Here is a 19,695-nt window from a genome sequence, read left to right on the forward strand (position 1 = left end):
GACAAAAGTCGCCGGAAATGCACGGCGTTCCTGTGAGATGAAGCGCTGACAATCAAGGGGGGGGGGGGGGGGTGCTGTGCAGCGAAAAAAAAAAAAGTCAGATATTTCTGACCGGATGAAAGAAAGTGAGGCAGGTGGGAGAAGCGAGGCGAGGGGAGGGTGGCGGGGTGGTGATGGCTTTGTTGGAATGGCAGCTTTGTGTTATGCAACCTCTCGGGAGGTGATGTAAGCTCGGAGGTGTTTCAACCTCTCCCTGTAATCACAAAACGGGGCCTTTGTCTTGCTTTGATAGGCAGGTTCGCGGATGCCGCTCGTCTGTTCTGCACAAGTGGGCTACCCAAAAAAATAATAATACACGCTTACCCAAGGCAGTGTGAACATCCGGCCTGAGCTAAACAAAGCTTAGCGGCAAACATTTTCAGTAGGTTAACGAATTACACAATCAATGTAAAAGCTTAGGATACATTTGGAGATGTTTTGAGTTTCATGCAGTGGAACCTCTGAAGACAAATTGTTGAAGGACGCTCACCAACCTCTCGTTTGGAAAGAATTTTTGCAATTGGAAAGAAATCAGACCCAGGGTCCAACACAAAACATTCGCACATGGCTGATTTTCTCTTTAATGTTTTCACATTCTTACTGATTGTGTAAGTGTAAAAAGAAGTTTAGCACTTTTTAACGTAAAAACAAAACACCTTTCAGTCATATCTGCAAAAGCCTTTTTCTTAGGCCTACACATAGCATGTTTTGAGCTGCAAAAATATATCCGCTTAAAGGCATTGTTAGCGTGTTAGTAGCAGATTTGCCTCCTTGGTAAGATTCCATTTTCAATGCCAGACTTCTGTGTCGCATCTTCATGCTTCAAACGTCATCCGTCATCCATTCCTTTTTCATAGCCTTCCACTTATGCTGTTCAGAGTCACGGTAAGCTAGAGCCTATTCCCTATCGACTTTAGGTGAAAGGTAAACTACACCCGAGTCTTGTCTCCAATTACAGGGAAAAAAAGAAAAAAAAGTGTGTCTGGAGAGAACCCACACAAGCACGGGGAGACAAACTCCACACTGGGAGGGCGCAACCTGGATTTGAACCCCCAAACTCAGAATTGTGAGACGGATGTCCTAACCACAAGGTCAAAGGGTTGTCCGTGGCAAAAACATGAACATGAAATGCTTTGGGAAGGTCTCGTGAGGTATGCAGAGGTCTCTCATGACATTCTAACATTACGGGGCATCATCCAAGGCGCCTTTCGGAATAAACCCAAAAACATGTTCATGCTCGCTGATCTGAGGCCTAGTGAGAAACGCGAATGAAGGTTTGATTTGGTACATTCATGGCAGGTTTTTCTCGTTCATTGAACTCGAATTGGAAACTGGTCAATTTTAGGTGCGATTGACTTTGAAATTCCGCTGTTTGAATAAAACTGAAAATGGCATTTAAAGCAACATCTACAAAAGGTAAGTATCGCCTTCCTCCCCTTGGCATTCAAAAAAATAAAATAAAATAATTCAAACAAAACTTTTCATTGGCGTCGGGAATCCGGGATGGTCGGCGGCGCTATTTTCGCAGCGGGATACGCGCTGCGGAGAAGCCACGCTGTTTTTATATGCGTTCCCTCAAGTCTGCTAGGAAACATCAATAAACAAAGAGGAGCCTCTTTGAAAACGCGTGCGTGTGCGCGCGCCCGCGCGTACGCGGGTTCAATAATGGCATGGGACAATGATGAAAGCATTTCAAGGGAGGGGGGGGGGGCGGGGGGGGGTGTTAGGGGACCTAGGTGAGCGTCACCTCATGTGATTTAATAACCCGCTCTCCGGAATAAACAGCGTCCAATTACGGCAGCGCGCGTCCCATTAACGACGGAGGGCCGGGGAGGGCGGATGGCGGGGGGGAGCGGAATGGGAGGGGGTGGCATTTTTAACGATAGCGAGCAAGGGGAGGTGGGGGGTGGGTTGGGGGGGGGGGGGGGAATGACGGTCGGCAGCTACAAAGTGCTCTAATTAGCATGATAATGATCTGCCATTAGAGCCCTGCTCTACAGCTGTGCGCTACCCAGAGCCGGAGCGAGACGGGAAGGAAAAGAAGGAGAGGGGCAAATAGAAGCAGGGGGGTGGGGGGGGGGGAGATTCCGAGTGGGTGGGGGGTGGGGTGACAAAGATGAGGACAGGAATAAAGGTGAAGATGGTAGAGGGGGGTGGGAGACCGGGGCGACAAGAGGATAGTAGGTCGGGAACAGAAAGAAGAGAAATTAGAAAGCGGCGCAGGGTGATTAAAAATAGAGCAAGCGCGGCGTAAAGGGGCTGACGCAAGATGAATGCCTAAAAAAAGACGGATAACGGCAGAGGCGAGCTGGCGGGTAGGACTGCGGCGAGCAAGTGGTGGAGAGCGAGAGGAAGACGGGGCGGGGCGGGGGTGGGGGGGGAGCGAAAGAGAGAAAGGATGGAAACTTAGGGGAAGATCTTCAGAGGCACACGCGCAGATTGAATCCCTCCGCCTCAGCCTACCGTTTCAACCCCCCTGCCCCCCCCCCAATCCCTTCCATCCTCCCTCTGAAGTGAAGGACGCGGCGCGGATGAAAGGAGCCTTAATGGAGGCGCTCAGCGGAAGATGAGAGTGCAGCAGGGACCCGTCGTTCCTGGTTAGCGCTCGACTGCGGCGACTCAACTTTGACCCGCGGCACCGCCAGAGATCACAATTTACCTGTTCAGCCAACTTGCATAAGGCACCGGGACAAAAAGAAAAACAAATGAGCACGCGGACTCCCAACGGTGCGTCTCAGTCGGACCACACGTACAAGTGCATTTTTTTTTTTAAATACATTTTTCTCCGCGCGAACTGTGTTTTAAAAAGATCTCCGTCCACACTCGAGGCTATGAAGCACGGCGCCAAAGTCGTAGACGGGGCTTTAAATTGCTAATCAGAGAACCAATATAGCCGGTCAGATGCTTGAAAGGCGTTTACGGAAAAGGTAGAATGCGGTTGTTGGAGGTAAAACGGCACAGAGCTAAATGCTAACATTCCCGGGAAAGAAGAATTAAAACGGTCCCTTCTGTCCCAACCCACTGTTTTACAAGACGGGTGGTCTTAACCCTTCTACCACCAAGCAGTGCAGTTTCAATTCGGTACAATGCACATTTCAGTGCTTGCGTTGTGAAGCATTCCAAAATATGAAACCCGAACCGTCACACACAGGCTGCTCGACGCCTGACGATCTAACCGTAAAGCCATTTTGGCGAATGAGATCCCCACAGACAGTCATTTGCACAATGATGAAAATGAAAAGTCGAGCCGTACAGTGCTGCCTGCGAACAATATTCAAGAATCAAATCACAGTTCCATCATCACTCACCGTCTTATTTCAAATAAGACGTTGAGACTTGTTACCGCTAAGCAGTAGGGTTCGTTTCATTTCGCTATGGTACGTATTTCTGGGTGTTCCTATTCCGGCGTGCAAAGTATAAAATCCGAACTCAATTTTATTTTTTTTTTAGCACGTTTGGGTTGTCAAACGCATACCAAAAGCAACAGATGGTGCTGTAATCTCGAACACTAAAATTATTTCAGACAATCAGAAGCCTGAAGAAAGCTTTTCCCGGAACAAAAGCCTGAAAAAAAGTAGAATCGCACTACATGCTAACACGAGCCGCTGTTTAGTTGCTTGAGGATTCCTCTTATGTCATCGACGAGAGATGTCAACTGTGCCGATATAATAATGGAGTGGGCCTTGTATGCTGTCTGGCTCCGCTTAACCGTCGTTCGAAGAGCACTTCAAATCAGTTATTTGCATGTTTTTGGGTGAGCGCTTCCATCGACCAAACTCCTTTGCAGAACGGGGCTCAGTTGAAAAAAACCCCGCAGAAGTCACAATGACGGTGGATAGAAGAATTTGCGGTCTGGTTCTGAGAATGCCAAAAAGCATCCATTTATCACGCGTGTCATCATACTTAAAATTCCAGGACCCATGAATGTTTCATGTCAATAGGTCCGATAACTACAATCGCTACCCCCCCCCCCCTGTGGTCATTACCATCCATTTGTGTCGCAAGGGTCAACGACACGCCACCAACGGGGGACACGGGAGCGCTGACTCAGCACAACTCCGGCGCGCTGACTCAAACCCTTGAAATTCAGCACCTCCGTCTCATGAGGCCCCGTCCTCTGCGCCTCGCTCCCGCCGAGCGTAGCCTGTCGCGTCGGCGTGCGCGGATGAGTGCTGATGAAGACACACGGCGCGGCGTGGCCAGAGACGAGAGGCCATCCATTTCTCTTAGGCTCATCTCCATTCCCGCTACGCCGCCGCCGCCGCCAAACTCCCGCCCTCCCTTTTCCCTCCCTCTCCCGCTGAGTTATGCTCGTGTTCTCCCTCTCGCGCCTTCCATCTTTCTAATTTTCACCTTTAATGCGGCAACCTTTCGCCCGGCTGCCAGCAGCAGCGCGCGTGTTTTAACGCCTGCGCTTCCTCCTTGACGGGCGCTGCCTTGGCCTCTAATCTCTCATCTGGTTTGATGTAATTAGAGCTAATGATGATTCCCTGATCCTCTGAGCGGCTCGTCCCCCTGGGCCACAACAGCGAGGAAAACTAGAAAGAGCCGGGGAGCAGAGGAGCGCTGATAAAAGAGACACAGGCTCGTTTAGCACAGCTGATAGCATGTTGTCTGTGTGTGTGTGTGTGCGCGCCTGCCTTGTGTGTGCTTATTTGTTTAGAAAGATTGATTCCCTGCTGATGCCGCGAGCAGCAACGCAATTACCTTGCCTCGTAGCGAAGCGCTGTTGTGTGTGTGTGTGCGCGCGTGTGTGTGTGTGTGCGTGTGTGTGTGTGTGTGCGGGCGCGCGAGTGTGCTTAAGAGTTGGTGGTTGATTGGCGGCGTACTCGCAGACTTAGGGCCAGCTGCAGAAAGCGTCAAAACAGGAATAATCCTTCATAGCCCGTCGCGAGCGTTAAATACACAAGCAGCGACTCCCCTGATTTGACACGGGGAGTGGGAAGGCGTTACACTTTTCAGTCAATCGCAGCGATGGGCAAAACCCGCAGGATTCCCCCCCCCCATATGCTCCCATACCAATTCACACAATCGCAAGCCAAAAGAAAGTTATCCCCGGAAAGACAAAAAGGATAAGAAACCCCTGCTTATCACGGTGGATACGCTCCACTAGCGTATTGGCCCGAATATAAGACGGCCCTGATTATAAGACGACCCCTTCTTTTTCAAGACTCAAGTTTGAAAAAAGACTTTTTGAACATCAAATTAATTTTTATACAGAAAATAATTACAGTACATCTGAAACAAATGATTATAACAATATATTTGAGAAAACAAGCATTTTGAAGTTTACATTATAACTTGTCCTCAGCTGCCGGTTAACCTGGCCGATCTTCGACCCACTTTTCTCCAGATTCTCGCTATGTTTCTCTATTTTCTGTTATCTCTTCTTTCTTTCTTGCCCTATTTTTTTATTTTTCTTCTTCGTGCTACCGCTATTTTTATTTTTCTTCTTCGTGCTACTGCTATTTTTATTTTTATTCTTCGTGACAGCGGTTCGCTTTGGCCTGGGGAGTCAAGTTCAACATTCACTTCAATGATATCTGGCGCCATCTAGCGTCGTGAATGGGTATAATGTCTAGTCCCTGAATATATGACGACCCCCACTTTTTCAATGCAAAAAACACCGTCTTATATTCGGGCCAATACGATACTACTTGCAATATTTTTTGATCATTTCACACCACCCATATTGCTTTGAACATAATTAAACTCACTACAAGACGGTTTTAAACACGTTGTGAACATATTAACACGCCAAAATATTGCGAATACATCTACAGGAAATACAGGACACATTGTAGTGTTCTGTGTGTTAGATGTGCCTTTAAGAGGCGGGGCCTGTTGAGATCGCGTGTCAAGTCAGCAGGCCTGCGTGTGAATGTCTGGGCTTAAGATGTGGCCGACAGCAGCTCCTGCAGTGAGTGTGCTCATTGTCTTGGAATGTTTTACTGTTCTCACTGCCTTCAATTAAGGACTGAGAAGTGCATCTCGGACTGCCAAATATTAAACTGGAAAGACTCAACTTGTCGCGCTTGCAGGCTGTCAAACTCAAAACAGTCAAGCCACTTTACCCAATCAGAAGCCTGAAGAAAGTAATTTCGGGAAAATGCAAGATAATAATGAAATGTACAACGCCATTGGGTCCTCACCTCGTCAAAAAATAAATAAAATGTGATTCTCGAATTGCGATAATCTAATGAATTACGGTGTATACTTATGTTCCCATTCTGTTTTTTTGTTGTAGTATGCTATGGTTTGCCGGTGTGAAGTGAAGCCAAATAATACGTTTCAGTTCAATTGAGCATTTCCACTTGACAGGGTCCCAGAATCCTAAACCACGGTGGTTGATTTTAGTACGACGCATTAAATGTTTCCATGGTAAAGAGGTCCCTAAATCTTCAAACCGTTTGACAGCTAGCTTGCGTATGGGTGAAGCTGGATATGCTAGACAGTGAATTTCCACTTCCGTGCTAATATGGAATGTAGCAGTGGAACAGGAAAGGGGGTGAAAAAAAAAAGCGCAACCAAAATTGAAAATTAAAAAAACACTTTTAGCCTCATGCTGAGGGGAGGGAAAAAAAATAACCCGCAGGCTCCCCTCGATCCGCAAGTCTTCACGTTTCCCCCCCCCCCGAGACCCTCCACCCCTACAGCAGGCTTTGATGGCGGGGCTGAAAGGATCTACTTACATCCCAAATCTCCAGTCTACGTGATCGTCTGTGATCCAGCTGGAGGAAGAGAGAAGGAGAGAGCGGGGTTACGGAGGAGAAGGAGAGCGGAAGGGAGGCTTGTGACTGCGTACTGCGGAGGGTGAGACGCTGCGCAGCTGTAGCTATTAATAAGCCAAGAGTGGAAAAAGAGAGCGCCGAGCCTGGAGATTAAGGCTCCGTCCCAATTTTCATTCCGCAACCGGCTCTCCTCAGGCCCCGCGTCGTCTTTTTCCCTCAGCCCCTTAACGACTCTCCAAACAAACAATGATGCCGCTCCTGCTCGCCGAAGGAGCAGGCGTTTCCAAATGTTTAAAGATGAGCTGATAATTGCCCCGTTTTTACAAGGCTGGGTCTTATGAGGGAAAAAAGGAGCCCGCCGGGAGCTGGAAGGAGGCCAAAGCTGCTTGCCAACAAAACAAAGGCGCCGACGCTACGACGGTTGCGACTCACCACCAGGCTCCTGCTGGGCCGTAGTAACCTTTGAGCAGCGGCAAGGATGACATGACCAGAGGAACCCCCCACGCAATGAGATGGTAGAACCTGATTAGAAAAAAACAAAACACCAAAATCAAGACGCCCGTTTCTGACTGAAAGATCAGCTGGGAAACATTATTTATGACGTCAAGGAAGTTTATCGGTGACATTTTCCAAACCAATTTCTACACAGCTGAGCATCATCTCATCCTTGAATTAAGTTTTCATTTTCTTATCATGGATGTTTTGTTGTGAGGAGGATCAGATAAGTTTGTTGTCAGATTAAAATAAAAACATTTTAAAAATCGCAGCAATACTTCAACTTAAGAGGTTATGTTTTTATCGCGGTTTCGCTATTTTGATTTTGGAAAAATTTCAAAAATAATTTCCAATACAATGAAATTATTTCTGATAATTAGGTTTTTATTGCCTGCATCCAAGAAGGAGTGGGGTAAAAATTCTGAACCAGTTTCCAGGAAAATGATTGCCATTACGATTCATTCATTGATTTTCCGATCCACTTTATCCTCATGAGGGTCGCGGGGGGTGCTGAAACCTATCCCAGCCGTCTTCCGGCAGTAGGCGGGGGACACCCTGAACCAATTGCCAGCAAGTCGCAAGGCAAACACAAACGAACAACCATCCGCGCTCACACTCACACGACAGACAATTTAGAGTGTTCAATCAGCCTGTCATGCGTGTTTTTGGAATGTGGGAGGAAAACCGGAGTACCCGGAGAAAACCCACGCAGGCACAGGGGGGGAAACATGCAAACTCCACACAGGGAGGCCGGAGGCGGAATCGAACCCTACACCTCTGAACTGTGAGGTCGACGCGCTAACCACCGGATCGCCCTGCCAATACGCTTATTAAATTCTATTTTCACTGCAATTTTTTAAACAGGTTGACACAAAAATATTACAAACTTCTCCTATGCTCAGCTCATTACATCTACTCATAAATGTTCTGTTTTCATTGCTGTTTATTTTGCGAAATTAGGTAGGACAGTTGTCACAAATTTTCAAGTTCAACGTTAAAGGTGACTCTGCTATGTAGTTATGGCTTTTATTGTTTTGTTTTTGTTTTTGTTTTTTTTAAAGAAGAATGCCGCAAAATATGGAAACAATTCCCAGAAAACTGAGCATCATTAATTCTGTTCATGACATCATGCTTTCATTCTGTTTTGATGATGACGAAGATTACGGAAACATTTGACAACGAATCTCCAGCAAAAAATGAGCCCTTCTAAAGCTAAAGCGTCCGCCTGCATTGTGCTAAGTGCACTAGTTAATTAACTACCGGTATTCTCTTCCTGAGTTCACTCCTTCTTGCTTGCGCGTGCAAGCATCCGAACAAGGTAATATCAACTATAATTACCCCCACAGGTTGATTTCTACGATGGGAGGTCTGCACCAGAACCACAAAGAGGAATTCCGGTCTCCCTTAGCAGGTGTTGCGCATAATTAAATCTGAGCGCTCAGCTGGGTAAATGATGAGGGAAGAATCTCGGCAAGGCACGGCGAGGAAAGAATCGACTCTATTTTTCTTATTCCGTGCATTAATCAGCTTAACTTCATGGAAACACTTGAAGATAGCTGAAAAGGCTAAAACTGCTTAGGGGGTGAAAAAAAAATCGTTGACTGCTATTAAAGGGAAAAAAAAAATTATCGCCATATGCGCGTGTGTTGGATTGTGAAGATTGCGTGTCTTTTGGGCTTATCCATCAATACTTTATATAGCGAACAGCATCAGCCGGTCAATAGAGTGGAAGTCCTACCCTGACATCTTCCGAGCGTGGTCAATCGAGCAGATGCGACAGGGCTGACATACACTCAATCCGATTCGCTGTGTGTGTGTGCTTGCGCTTTTCCCAATCAACGCGCTCACACACACACACACACACACACACATTTTCCATTTCGCTGCGTTTCCCGCCTCTGCAGCCGTCTGATGGACACCGGTGTGAATATGTGGGAGGCGATGGCGTACAAAAAAAAAAAAAAAAGTGCCGGCTGGTGGTTTAAATAGAACCGGGCGGTGAGTGTGGGAGAGGGACACACAGATTGGGATCCAGCGAGGGAGCATGAGAGAAAGCTAAAAAAAATCGGACAAAAGAGAGCGGAAACAACAATGACGGCTTTCTAACAAGCGCTTTGTTTTTGTTGCCGCTCGCTTTTGGTGAAAGTTTACAGAAACTAGGACCGCATGGTCAATTGCCGCTTTTTCCACAAAGACGACGGAAAATGACAACACGGTTACTCAGGTAACAACCAATCAGGGCTCAGCTTCAGAAAACAGGCGAGTCGTGAATGATCGTTAGCCGAGCCCTGAGCAACTGAAGATGTCATTTTGAGTTGACGGAAGGTGGCATAGTGGCCGTCCCCTGAGATTGGCTAAAAAAAAAAAAAACGGGTGGATTTGGCTGCTTAACTAATTTTCCACAAACGTATTAATCAGAACGCCTTGTTTGAATTAGTGGAGGCGCAGAGAGCATATTACTGTGTCTCCTGTGATGTTATTAATAGTTATCATATATGAATAAACTGTACGTACAGTATCAGGGCTGCTCCATTTGCCCGTTGCCAAACTACACAGAGCATGTTTTGGGAGGTCACTCTTGAGAAAACTGCGGTCATAAAAAGATGTGGCATAGTAGTTTTTTTTTTTTTTTTTAATGCTCGGCAGCACTTTTTTAGTACCAGGAGTGTGTCTGGGAGACTTTGAGCTTAAGTACACTTCAGAAAACCATTTATCTCTTGACATTCTCTGTTACTAGATTCAATTTTGCTTTCGAAATGTATTTTGTACAATGCAGCGCTGTTCTTAATCATTAAAAACATTTCACATGAAAAAAAAATACAGCTGTGTTTTTTTTAGGGCCTGGAACGGATTAATCGCGTTTCAATTCGTTTCAATGAGGAAAAATGATTCGATATCCTAATAAATTGTATTATGAGCTTGGTCACGAAATGAATTCAGCTCGTAAACTTAGGCAACCTTGTTAGATATGTTGCACAAAAACTGCGATGCAGCTGGGAACACGGGAGAGGAAGAAAAAGCGAGCGAAACACAATTAGCAACGTTGCGCTACCTAGTGGCGAACTTGGGAAATAACAAAATCATTTGAACACATTCCAAGTACTCTATGTTTTGCTCACAAAAAAAAAAAAAAAATGTAAGCGGCGGACAAAATACTTTAAATCCGACGGGGAAAAGGACGAGGAAATACGCTGAAAAGGCGCTCGCCAGCAGGAGGAGAGATACAAATGGTGAAATCAGCGCTGCCGTTCCCTGGTGTAAAGCCTGCCGGAGGAGGGAGGGGGGAGGCGAGGGAAGGGAGACGGGAGGGAGGGCGCCTTGTCAGGAAATCAATGTCGAGAGCTCGCAGACACACCGGCTGCGGCGCGCGCACACACACACGCGCACGCGCGCACGCTCGCTCGCAGCACGGCGAGAGGGAGCTGACGAGGTCCAGAGCGCGGCGCAACATGGGCTTAATGAGGCACAGCAGGGCCACGACGCGTTCCGTGTTACGCACACACCTGCGCGCACGGCCGCACGGCCGCACGGCGCCACACACACACACACACACACACACACGCGCGCGCGCGGATTGACGAGAACCCCCCCCCCCATTTTTAGCCCCCCTTCCACGTGCTCCACCCGCCCGGCGCCCTCCACCTCCCCCTGCTGACATCTCTCTGCCCTCCGCCTGAATCCGCCCTTCAAACGCACATTAGCATACATGCGCACGCTCTCTCTCTCTCTCTTTCTGCCCCCCCCCCCCTCTCACTCTCTCTGTCCCTCCCTCCTTCCCTATCTCGCTCTCTTGCACGCACTTCAATCAGTCTTGGCTCATCCCGCCTCGGCTCCCCCACTCCTCTGGCAATTTGTTCATTCATAAACCATCACAATGAGCCATCAGTGTGCATGTGGGAGAGAGAAAGCGGTGGTGGTGGTGGGGGGGGGGGGGGGGGGGGGGGGTTGCGAGGAGCGGAGAGTTTGAGTTTGGGGGGGCTGAAGGGTAATTGTGCATGCGTGCAAAGGCACATCCCCGCCCGACTAAACACACACAGCTTACGTATGTGCAGTCAATTCACGAAAAGCCCCTCGACGCTTGCCGCTAACACACGAGCCGATTAGCGGAGCGCCATTCTATTTTTTTCCATTCTTCTTCGCCGCGCGCACAAAAACAAAAGGCGCATCCTCCCCCGCCTGCCTCTCCACTTTCGTCCTTAGCCCATTTTACACTGGCTGGAAAAGCCGTGAATTTTCCAAACGTCGCGTTCTGTATAAATAACATACGCCCCGGAAGAGGGGGTCAGAGCTGGCACGTAAATTTGCCAGTTTTCAGAGGTAGAACTCCCCTAACACCAGCCCATTTAAGAACAACGGCGCCTTAAAGATGTACATTTTCCACCTTTTTCCAGTGTTGTTGACATGGAATGGGGTTTGGAGTCGACCCGTACATTTTCTGCGTTGGTTGAGGTCGCATCAGCGGTGTACTATTATTCCCTGTGTATAAGGAGCGTGAAGTTCAACACTCTGACACTAGCCACTTCTAGACTGTCTATTAAAGCCCGGGATTTTTCACCTTAATGGGAAGGTTGGAGCCAACCTGAAAATTTGCCACCTTCTGATGTAGGATCAGAAATGTAACAGAGGGGGATGCGGCCTGCGTGTACTGGGTGTGAAGTCTAACACCCCGTCTATAGTCCATCTCAGACTATTAAAGCCAGGAATTTTCAACCTTTTAACTGTGGCGACCCGCAAATTTGCCACCGCTGGAGGGAGTATCGGAGGCGTAACAAAGGCAGGACACTGCCTTCAGCGTAGAGGGGTGTGAAGCTTTAACACCCTGACTACACCCTATTTTCAGAGTGTCTATTAAAGCCCCCCCAAAAAATTCAAGCGGCAACTTCGCTGGCTTCCGAGATAGTGTCGGAGGCGTAACTGCCGGTGTGTAACGAATGTGAAGTTTAACACCCTGACAATAGTCCCTTCTTCTACTATCAAAGCTGGTTGGGAGTCATCCTTCGAATTAGCCACCATTGGCGGAAGTATGAAAGCCAGAACTGAGGCGCGACACATTGTCAGCTTCACATTGTCGCTTGAAGCCATTTTGTTTTTTCCTGTGTTGCTTCACATTCATGGGGAAAGCGGCGCACTCTTGGGTCATTCGATTCGGCGGACTGTGACGTGATCGGACAGTGGCCGATCAAGGAAGCTCCCTGACTGATGAACAAGGACGCGGCGGTGAATATAACTATGTCCAAACAAATTTCTCTCTTTTTTTTTTTTTTTTTTGTTTAGTAAAAATGCATTCCAAAGCCGGCAAAAAGTATTTTCCATCGCAAGTCCTTGATGGTTACTCCATTTTTCCCCATTCTCTCGTTTCTCATCCTCTTTCGAAAAACAATCCTGTAACATCGGCACTTAGCCGGTTTTCTGTTACTTCTTCGTTTTAGAAATCTCACCTGCGATCACGTGAGATTTCTGCCTCTGAGGACTTAGTTTTGAAATCGATGGCGGGACAGGATCTTAACGTGTGTGGTGCTGCGCGCTGAGATTATTGAAGCACATCTCACACACACACACACAATACAACCGAAACATTTTTTTTTATGTGTGTGGTCTGTCACAGAGAAAACTATTCCAAGATTTGGATAATCCTTACACGTGTGCCATGCCATACACAATGTGGTGGCACGGCTCTTTTTTTGCAGAAACCAAAAATTGCATTATTGACTTTGTTCCCCTCCCCGTTCTGTATCAAATTAACACATCACAGCTTCAACTCTGGCATTGATCTGGCGCTGCTTTTTACATGCTGTGAAGCAGGATTCTGCTGCAACTATACGCGCGAGCTTTCAAAACGGCAACACGGCGCACCGCAATCTGACAATCGGATGACGTAATTGCCACTGTCTGGGGTGACGAACGGCGACGATTGCTTTCAACACAGTCGGGCGGGAGATGTGGAGTCACTCAAAGATCCAGCAATGTCTTTATTTGCATGACAGATCTGGCATTGACTGTATTTTGCTGGTACCTTTCATACAGAACACAGCAAAGTGGGATATTGCTGCACGAGGCAAGAACAACATAAAATACGTTGTAGAATGCCTGTTTTGGGTATGACACTGTCTCAGTAGGAAGAAATTGCCAGGTCAACATTGCCCCCCCCCCACCAATTCCACGTGAATGAATTAGGGTCTTGACATTTACAAGCTGAAGCCTCCGTCACAGCGAGACCCATCACAATTAGCCCATCACAGCCTTAATAGAAGCTCTGGCATTTATCCGTCTGTGCCTTTTATACAAAAGCAAGTGATTGTGCGAACTTTCACATCAGATGCTATCAGGTAAATTACTTGCGTCTGATGTGACGGACGGTGAAAACTGCATGCAACAAAACATTACCGGCGAGGGGAATGTCAAGCGTAAACATTTCCATCCCGATACCGGCATCACGGAACCTGCGTCGGTGACGTTTGCACATGAAAAGCGGCAAAATCCACTTTCAGAAACTCTTCCAACAAAATGAGCGTACCCACAGCCTAAAAAGAAGACTTTTCTGCTGGGGGGTGTTTTTTTTTTTTTAATCTACAGGATATCGATGCTATTATGCAACCTCTCATTAATACCGAACTGCAACAGGGAAAAGAACGGCAAAAATGCCAGCAATTACAGGCGGTGCGAAAGGGGCTCTTGATTAGGATCGGTAGCGAGCCCATTCCGGACCCCCAAGCAGGCATCATCCCTGCGCTCATAAAACCGTCTCTTTCTGAGTTATACCGCCATTATATCCTCCGGCTTATTGCTAATCAATGCAGGGAAACTCCCAAGGGGAGGGCTGGCGGGGCCCAACCCAACGCCCCCCCCCCCGTTCCCCCCTCCCACGCACACAAACACAGGAGTGTAAGACAAGTGTGCACACCTAAGCACATCTACAGAATAGCGGCAAGAACAATCGACTTGGCTGGGCGAACAGAGTGGCTGCTAATTTGTTAAAGCTGCTTGTTCTTCCACCCACGGTGCGCATTCATTTTATTTATTTATCTTTTTTTTTTTTAAAACGTCCAACGCGCGCGCGCACACAGGCGCAAATAAATTCACACTTGCTCCGCGGAAAGCGCTCAGGGGAGTTTGAGCGACAGGGACGCTGAGCCACAAAGCGTGAAGATGTGTGCGCACATCGGCAGCCACACAAGCTCGCACTTAGCGGCTGACACTCACTCCCTTTTCAATTAGAGTGGCGGCTGGCTGGAACGGAAAAGGAGGGGGGGGGGATGCAGGGAGGGGGGGGGAGGTGGCGGAGGGGAGATGGCTGTCAGGGCGCTGCGGGGAAACACATGCTTTGGCAGAGCGAACACACACACACACACACACACACACACACACACACACACACGCAAGCGCACGCGCACGCGCACTCCTGGGGAAGCGGCCATCGCGAAATAAGACACATAAGTCTGTTCTTTCGCGCCCGAAAAGCGAGTCCGACCGCTATTCCGCCTCGCTTGTTTATGCGGAACTTATCAACGCCAGCAATATGGCGCCCCAGCGGGTGAATTTGAATAGCGCCTTCGCATCAGCGTTTTTAATGAGCTGCTACGCCGTTCAAGGCTGTCCCAATTACACAGACATCAGTGCCGGCGCCGCTCTTACATCGGCAGCCCCACTTCGCGTCTCTGTACGGAGCTGTGAGGCGGAGAAAAAGCAATGTGGCGATTCCGGCCTGAACGGGAAAATAGTAACAGCCGGTGGAGCGCATTGCTCCTCCAAGGTCGAACTGGCAACTACAATTAGATACCATCGATATAGATATATCTATATTTACATAGATATACACAAGGTAATAGACGGTGATGAACGGACTTTATCATGTAATCTTGAAATTGCAATGCAAGATGGAGTCAAGTCAAGTCAACTGTATTTATAGAGCACTTTCAATGGAGACCAACAAGTCTCAACTAAACCCCAACCTCACATCAAATGGAGAAAAATCATCGCGCAAAAATGTAAAAGCTGGTGGCGTGCCATATTTGCGTTTGTTTGTTTCTTTGTGTTTGTTTGGCCGGCCGTGTCTGCACAAAGCAAAGCGTGTGACGGAAAAGTGGTTAGGACTGCACGACTGTCCGTGTATTATGTTATGTGTTGTGTTTATTATTTTACTTGATGTTAACTGTTTTGTTAAGCGCTTTGTTACAGCTGCCGCTGTTGTGAAAGCGCTATATAAATCAGCATGTATTGTATTGTAAAGCAGCACGTGCTTTGATTCGCGAAAATGAATGGCTTTTATTTTGAAGCCACACACAAAAAAAATAAAATAAAAGTCCTCATTGTGGTAGAGGGTGAGCCGGATATTTGGGCGGTTGGCGAGGCGATCCCCTGAATTAGTCGTCATTCAATCACAGGGCCGCATGGAAAGAAAACAACCATTCACACTCATATCCACACTCATGGACAATATCGAGTCTTCGATGACCTTAACGTGCATGTGCGTGGAATGCGTGAGGAAGCCAAAGTAACCACCGAAAACCCACACAAGCACGAGAACACCACGCAAACCTCACAGTGGAAAGCGAAAGTCAAGAATCAAACCTAGAACATCTTGAATGTGAGATAAACATGCTCAACTTAAGTCGAGTCCGCCGAGCTGCAATGGTTTCAACAATGGCTAATTAATTCAACAAAAGTGGAAAAAAATCAACGACTACCATCTGTATTTTGTTAGTTCTTCAGTGCCCACATTTGGTTGCAGGTTACTCACACCTTCCACACTGGCTATGTTTTTCAATAAAGGCATGATTGGGGGGGGGGGGGGGGGGGAGTCAACCCACAAATTATGCTTGCTGTCCTTAGACGTAAAAGTAGTGGAAAAAGTCACAGCACACTTGATTTTTTATTAACAGGCCTGTTTTCGACAAAATCCATATGTACCTCCTTCCACAGGTCAGCTCAGTCTGAAAGGGAAAGGAGAATAAATCCCGGCTCTACCGTTACGCCAATTTACGGGGAAGCCAGTGTGAAAGCGGCTTAGGGCTGATGTAAAGCTTTCGGATTAGGCGGACGGGGCTCTACCATTAGAAATCTGAAGCGGGGGTTTGGGGGGGTGGAAAGGATTCCCTCCAACTCAAACAGCAAAAATTGAGGATAAATTCATCGATATGCATTTTTGTGTGTGGCGGGGGCGGGGGGGGGGGGATCGGTTTGGCAGATTCCTGCTCACCATCTAACAAACAATCATCAAAACATTTATCACTCCCAAAAAGTGGCCGCAGAGGCACGGCAGGACAATGCGACCCTTAACTCACATTTCATATGAAGTCGTGCTCATCTCCCTGATCAGGTTAAAGTACAGGTTGAGCGTGATGAGGCAAACCCAGGCCAAGGCACTCCAGTCTGCAGAGTGGGAAATAAAACAACGAGGTCAGAAATGCAACACAGCTCCCAACCTCGCACGCACACCCACACAAACACTCACATGTATATGTGACATTTTTTGATGAATGGAAGCCCATTCTGCGGTAATATGAGGGAAACCAGTGGCTTATGGTGATGTATGAGAGGGGGGGAGCTCGGAGAGAGATAATGATGAACTATGAAAAAGCGAAGCGAGATAACGGCGGCGTGGGTGCGCGGGAAGGTGGGGGAAGGGCGGGAGGGGTTGCAGAGAGACTATGGTGGGATTCCAACATGGTGGTTGGATCGAGGCCGACACAAAAAGGAGACCGTGAAACAAAGCGCTCGCGTCTTTTGTTGTATTTCGGTTTGCAGCCTTGCAGGTTTTTTTTTTTTTGTTGTTGTTGTTGTTTGGGTGTGTTCTTGTGTGTGCGTGTGTGGTTTTCTTGACAGGACAGGCAAGGCTGCTCGTCACAATGATGAATTCCCGGGGCTGCATGCTCAGCTTACTGGCTTTCACACAACACAACCTCGCGCACAAGAACGAAGCGGGAGCAGCATGCGGCGACTAGGAAAGTAGGCCGGCCCGGCTGTCTCTGTCATCTTTCGCAATTAATCACCGTCTCTGGGACAAGCGAAATGCATTTTAGGCTACTGGAACGCGTTTCATTCAGGGGTGGGCAACCTTTGGCCCGTGAGCCACAAACAACTGGCCGATAAATTGGGAGGTCCTCAGTTTATGACATTCACTAGATGCGATGTTACGAGGTTACAAACTGTGCGCAGCGATCAAATTTGAGCAGCGGCATAAGAATGCGTCATTAGCGACGTACTTGGTGTTTTCTATCCACTCCTTTTCTGTATGAGCTTATCCTCACTCTAACTCTTTCATTACACAAGACGTACTTGTACGTCTTTTTAAAATTAGGCCCTACCTACCAAGGACGTACTTGTACGTCTAAGTCTTTTTTTTTTTGCATCAGAGAGGAGGATGGTCTGATGCAATCTGTGAATGAGAATAAACTGTTTGCATTGTAAATCATGTAAAAAAGTGACCAGTGGGTGGCAGTGGTGCCTCACGTGCTTGAAATGCATGCTTTTACAAAAAGCTCTTTTTCTCCGTTTTTTGCCCAGGAATCGCCATTTTCATGAAACTTAGCCATTTTGTAATGCCGATTGCTGAAGAATGGAAAAAGATAGGAACAAAAACTCCAAACTTTATTTTGGTAGGCTCCATGTTTATATAGCATTAGAACCAAATATTCTGTGGGCCTTGCAAGATCAGTCAAAATCCAGTAAAACGCTGGGATTGAGGGGGTTGCTCCAGTGAAAGTCGCTGGCATTTAACGAGTTTATATATGGTTTAATATGCATGCCGAGGAAGGGATTTTCATTAAAAAATATATATTTACGGTAATCATGGCTTGACAACGACGTGAGTGAAGGTTAGTGATTGACCACAGCAGGTTTTGACTTGCGCATAAATCCCGTTTATGTCGCCGCTGTCAGAACAAAACTGCCTCGTATTTGGTCAAGATCGCATTGGTACCCTCGGAGGAGTATGTTTTCCTAAAAATGGAAATTACAATTTTTTTTGTTGTTTTAACTGCTTACTGACTTTTCCAATTCACTCGCTAGTTAATCCTGGGGGGTTGTGTCTGATGCTTGAAAAAAAAATCCCCAGGGACAATTGCAAGCAAACTACGGTGTGTTTTTGAGTTTGTTTAAAGAGGAAAAACGTCATATTTTCATGCCTGGTGGAAGTCGTAAAAACCAGAGAGCAATGTTATGAAAAAGCCAAACAAACATTTAACCCACAAATACTCGTAATACATAAATCTTTTTTTTTTCCAGAAATTTAGTATGGCCCTCGCACGACTTTATGAAAACTGAAATAGCCCCTGATACGAAAAAGGTTCCCCTCACCTGTTTTAATGTGCACCTGTCCCGTCTCCCAACACATTTCATCACATTTTATTGGTGTGAATTTAAAAGCGGCGCTACGCCGCGCAGCTCCCACCAGGCTCGACGCCACACAGAACAAAGTGCCTGTTCAGGTTTATGTACAGCCGTTTGTCCCCAGCGTGAGGATGCTTGTGATAAAGCGAGCTGACACGCTGCAACCCCGCAGCACTAACTCACTGCCCATTACGCCGCGGCCGCCTCGGTGTGTGTGTTTGCCTGTGAGAGCAATAAAAAAAAGAGCGGCGTCGAAGAGGCGTATTAGCACCGAGCCCTAACTAAGAATCCGAATGCTAATCGGCGGGGGCTAAAGTGGCCGTATAATTGCCACCGAAATGGCCAGCTTTCGTGTTTAAAAACAAAACAATGCATTTGAAATCGGTTCCCGAAGAACGCAATCGGAATGCCGGTGCAGCGATAAACGTTTTCAATTCAGGTGTCACCCACCGAGCTGCCAATGTCACACAATGAATGAGACGGCTGACGGCTCGCTGAGTTGTGTGAGGTGAAGCATGGCAGACAACCGGACGACAACTTTGAGAACGGCTCGTGTCATCAGATCTTGGGAAAGAGCCGGAAGAGTTCGGGGGGGGTCACAAATAGCCCGCCAGAGTACCCCTGTGATAACACCGCATCATCATATCGATATTTTGTCCCACCCTCAGTAGCCTCCAATGTTTAGAAGACTCACATGATATCGGCATGTTACATTTTTGTCGCGCTTCAATATTTTATTTTTTTTGTGTGGATGGTATGATTCGGCACAGCCCGGGGTGTCTGCTTCAGTGATTGGAGGAAAATGATCTCTCCATAAAGGAGCGCATACTGTTCACTCCCATGTGTTACACCATCCCCATCAGCGTGGCATTCCTGGCGAGGGTGTGTGAAAACTGCTGAATAGTCGAGTGCCGCATGGCCGCCCTAATGGCTGCTTTATAGGCTCGCTATGCAAATGTAGAGCACATATGTGCTCCTTTTAAGCTTGAGAACGTCAGGACGTAATGCACCACTAGTGTGGGGAAAGAAACTGATTTTTTTTTTTTTTTTTAATACGGTGGCAGCTCCAAGTGAGCAATTGAAAGTACAACCAAATTGTTGT

At 47.4% G+C, this 19,695-nt stretch overlaps 1 protein-coding gene across 2 annotated transcripts in view; it reads right to left on the minus strand.

Moving 5' to 3' along the window:
- The window catches only part of LOC147198314 (cyclic AMP receptor 4), a 76,093-nt gene that overhangs the window by 47,584 nt on the left and 8,814 nt on the right, over positions 1–19,695 (minus strand). For both annotated transcript variants that reach the window (XM_086123642.1, XM_086123643.1), the window contains 3 exons: positions 16,547–16,634; positions 7,203–7,292; positions 6,732–6,770 (listed from right to left, as the gene is read on the minus strand). In XM_086123642.1, the coding sequence (XP_085979768.1) occupies positions 6,732–6,770; positions 7,203–7,292; positions 16,547–16,634 (217 nt within the window). The remainder of the gene's footprint in view (positions 1–6,731; positions 6,771–7,202; positions 7,293–16,546; positions 16,635–19,695) is intronic.

The sequence above is a fragment of the Hippocampus guttulatus genome, chromosome 11, assembly GCF_054856545.1.
Source record: "Hippocampus guttulatus isolate MCC_2025c chromosome 11, RoL_Hgut_1.0, whole genome shotgun sequence".
In the NCBI taxonomy this organism is placed as follows: domain Eukaryota; kingdom Metazoa; phylum Chordata; class Actinopteri; order Syngnathiformes; family Syngnathidae; genus Hippocampus; species Hippocampus guttulatus.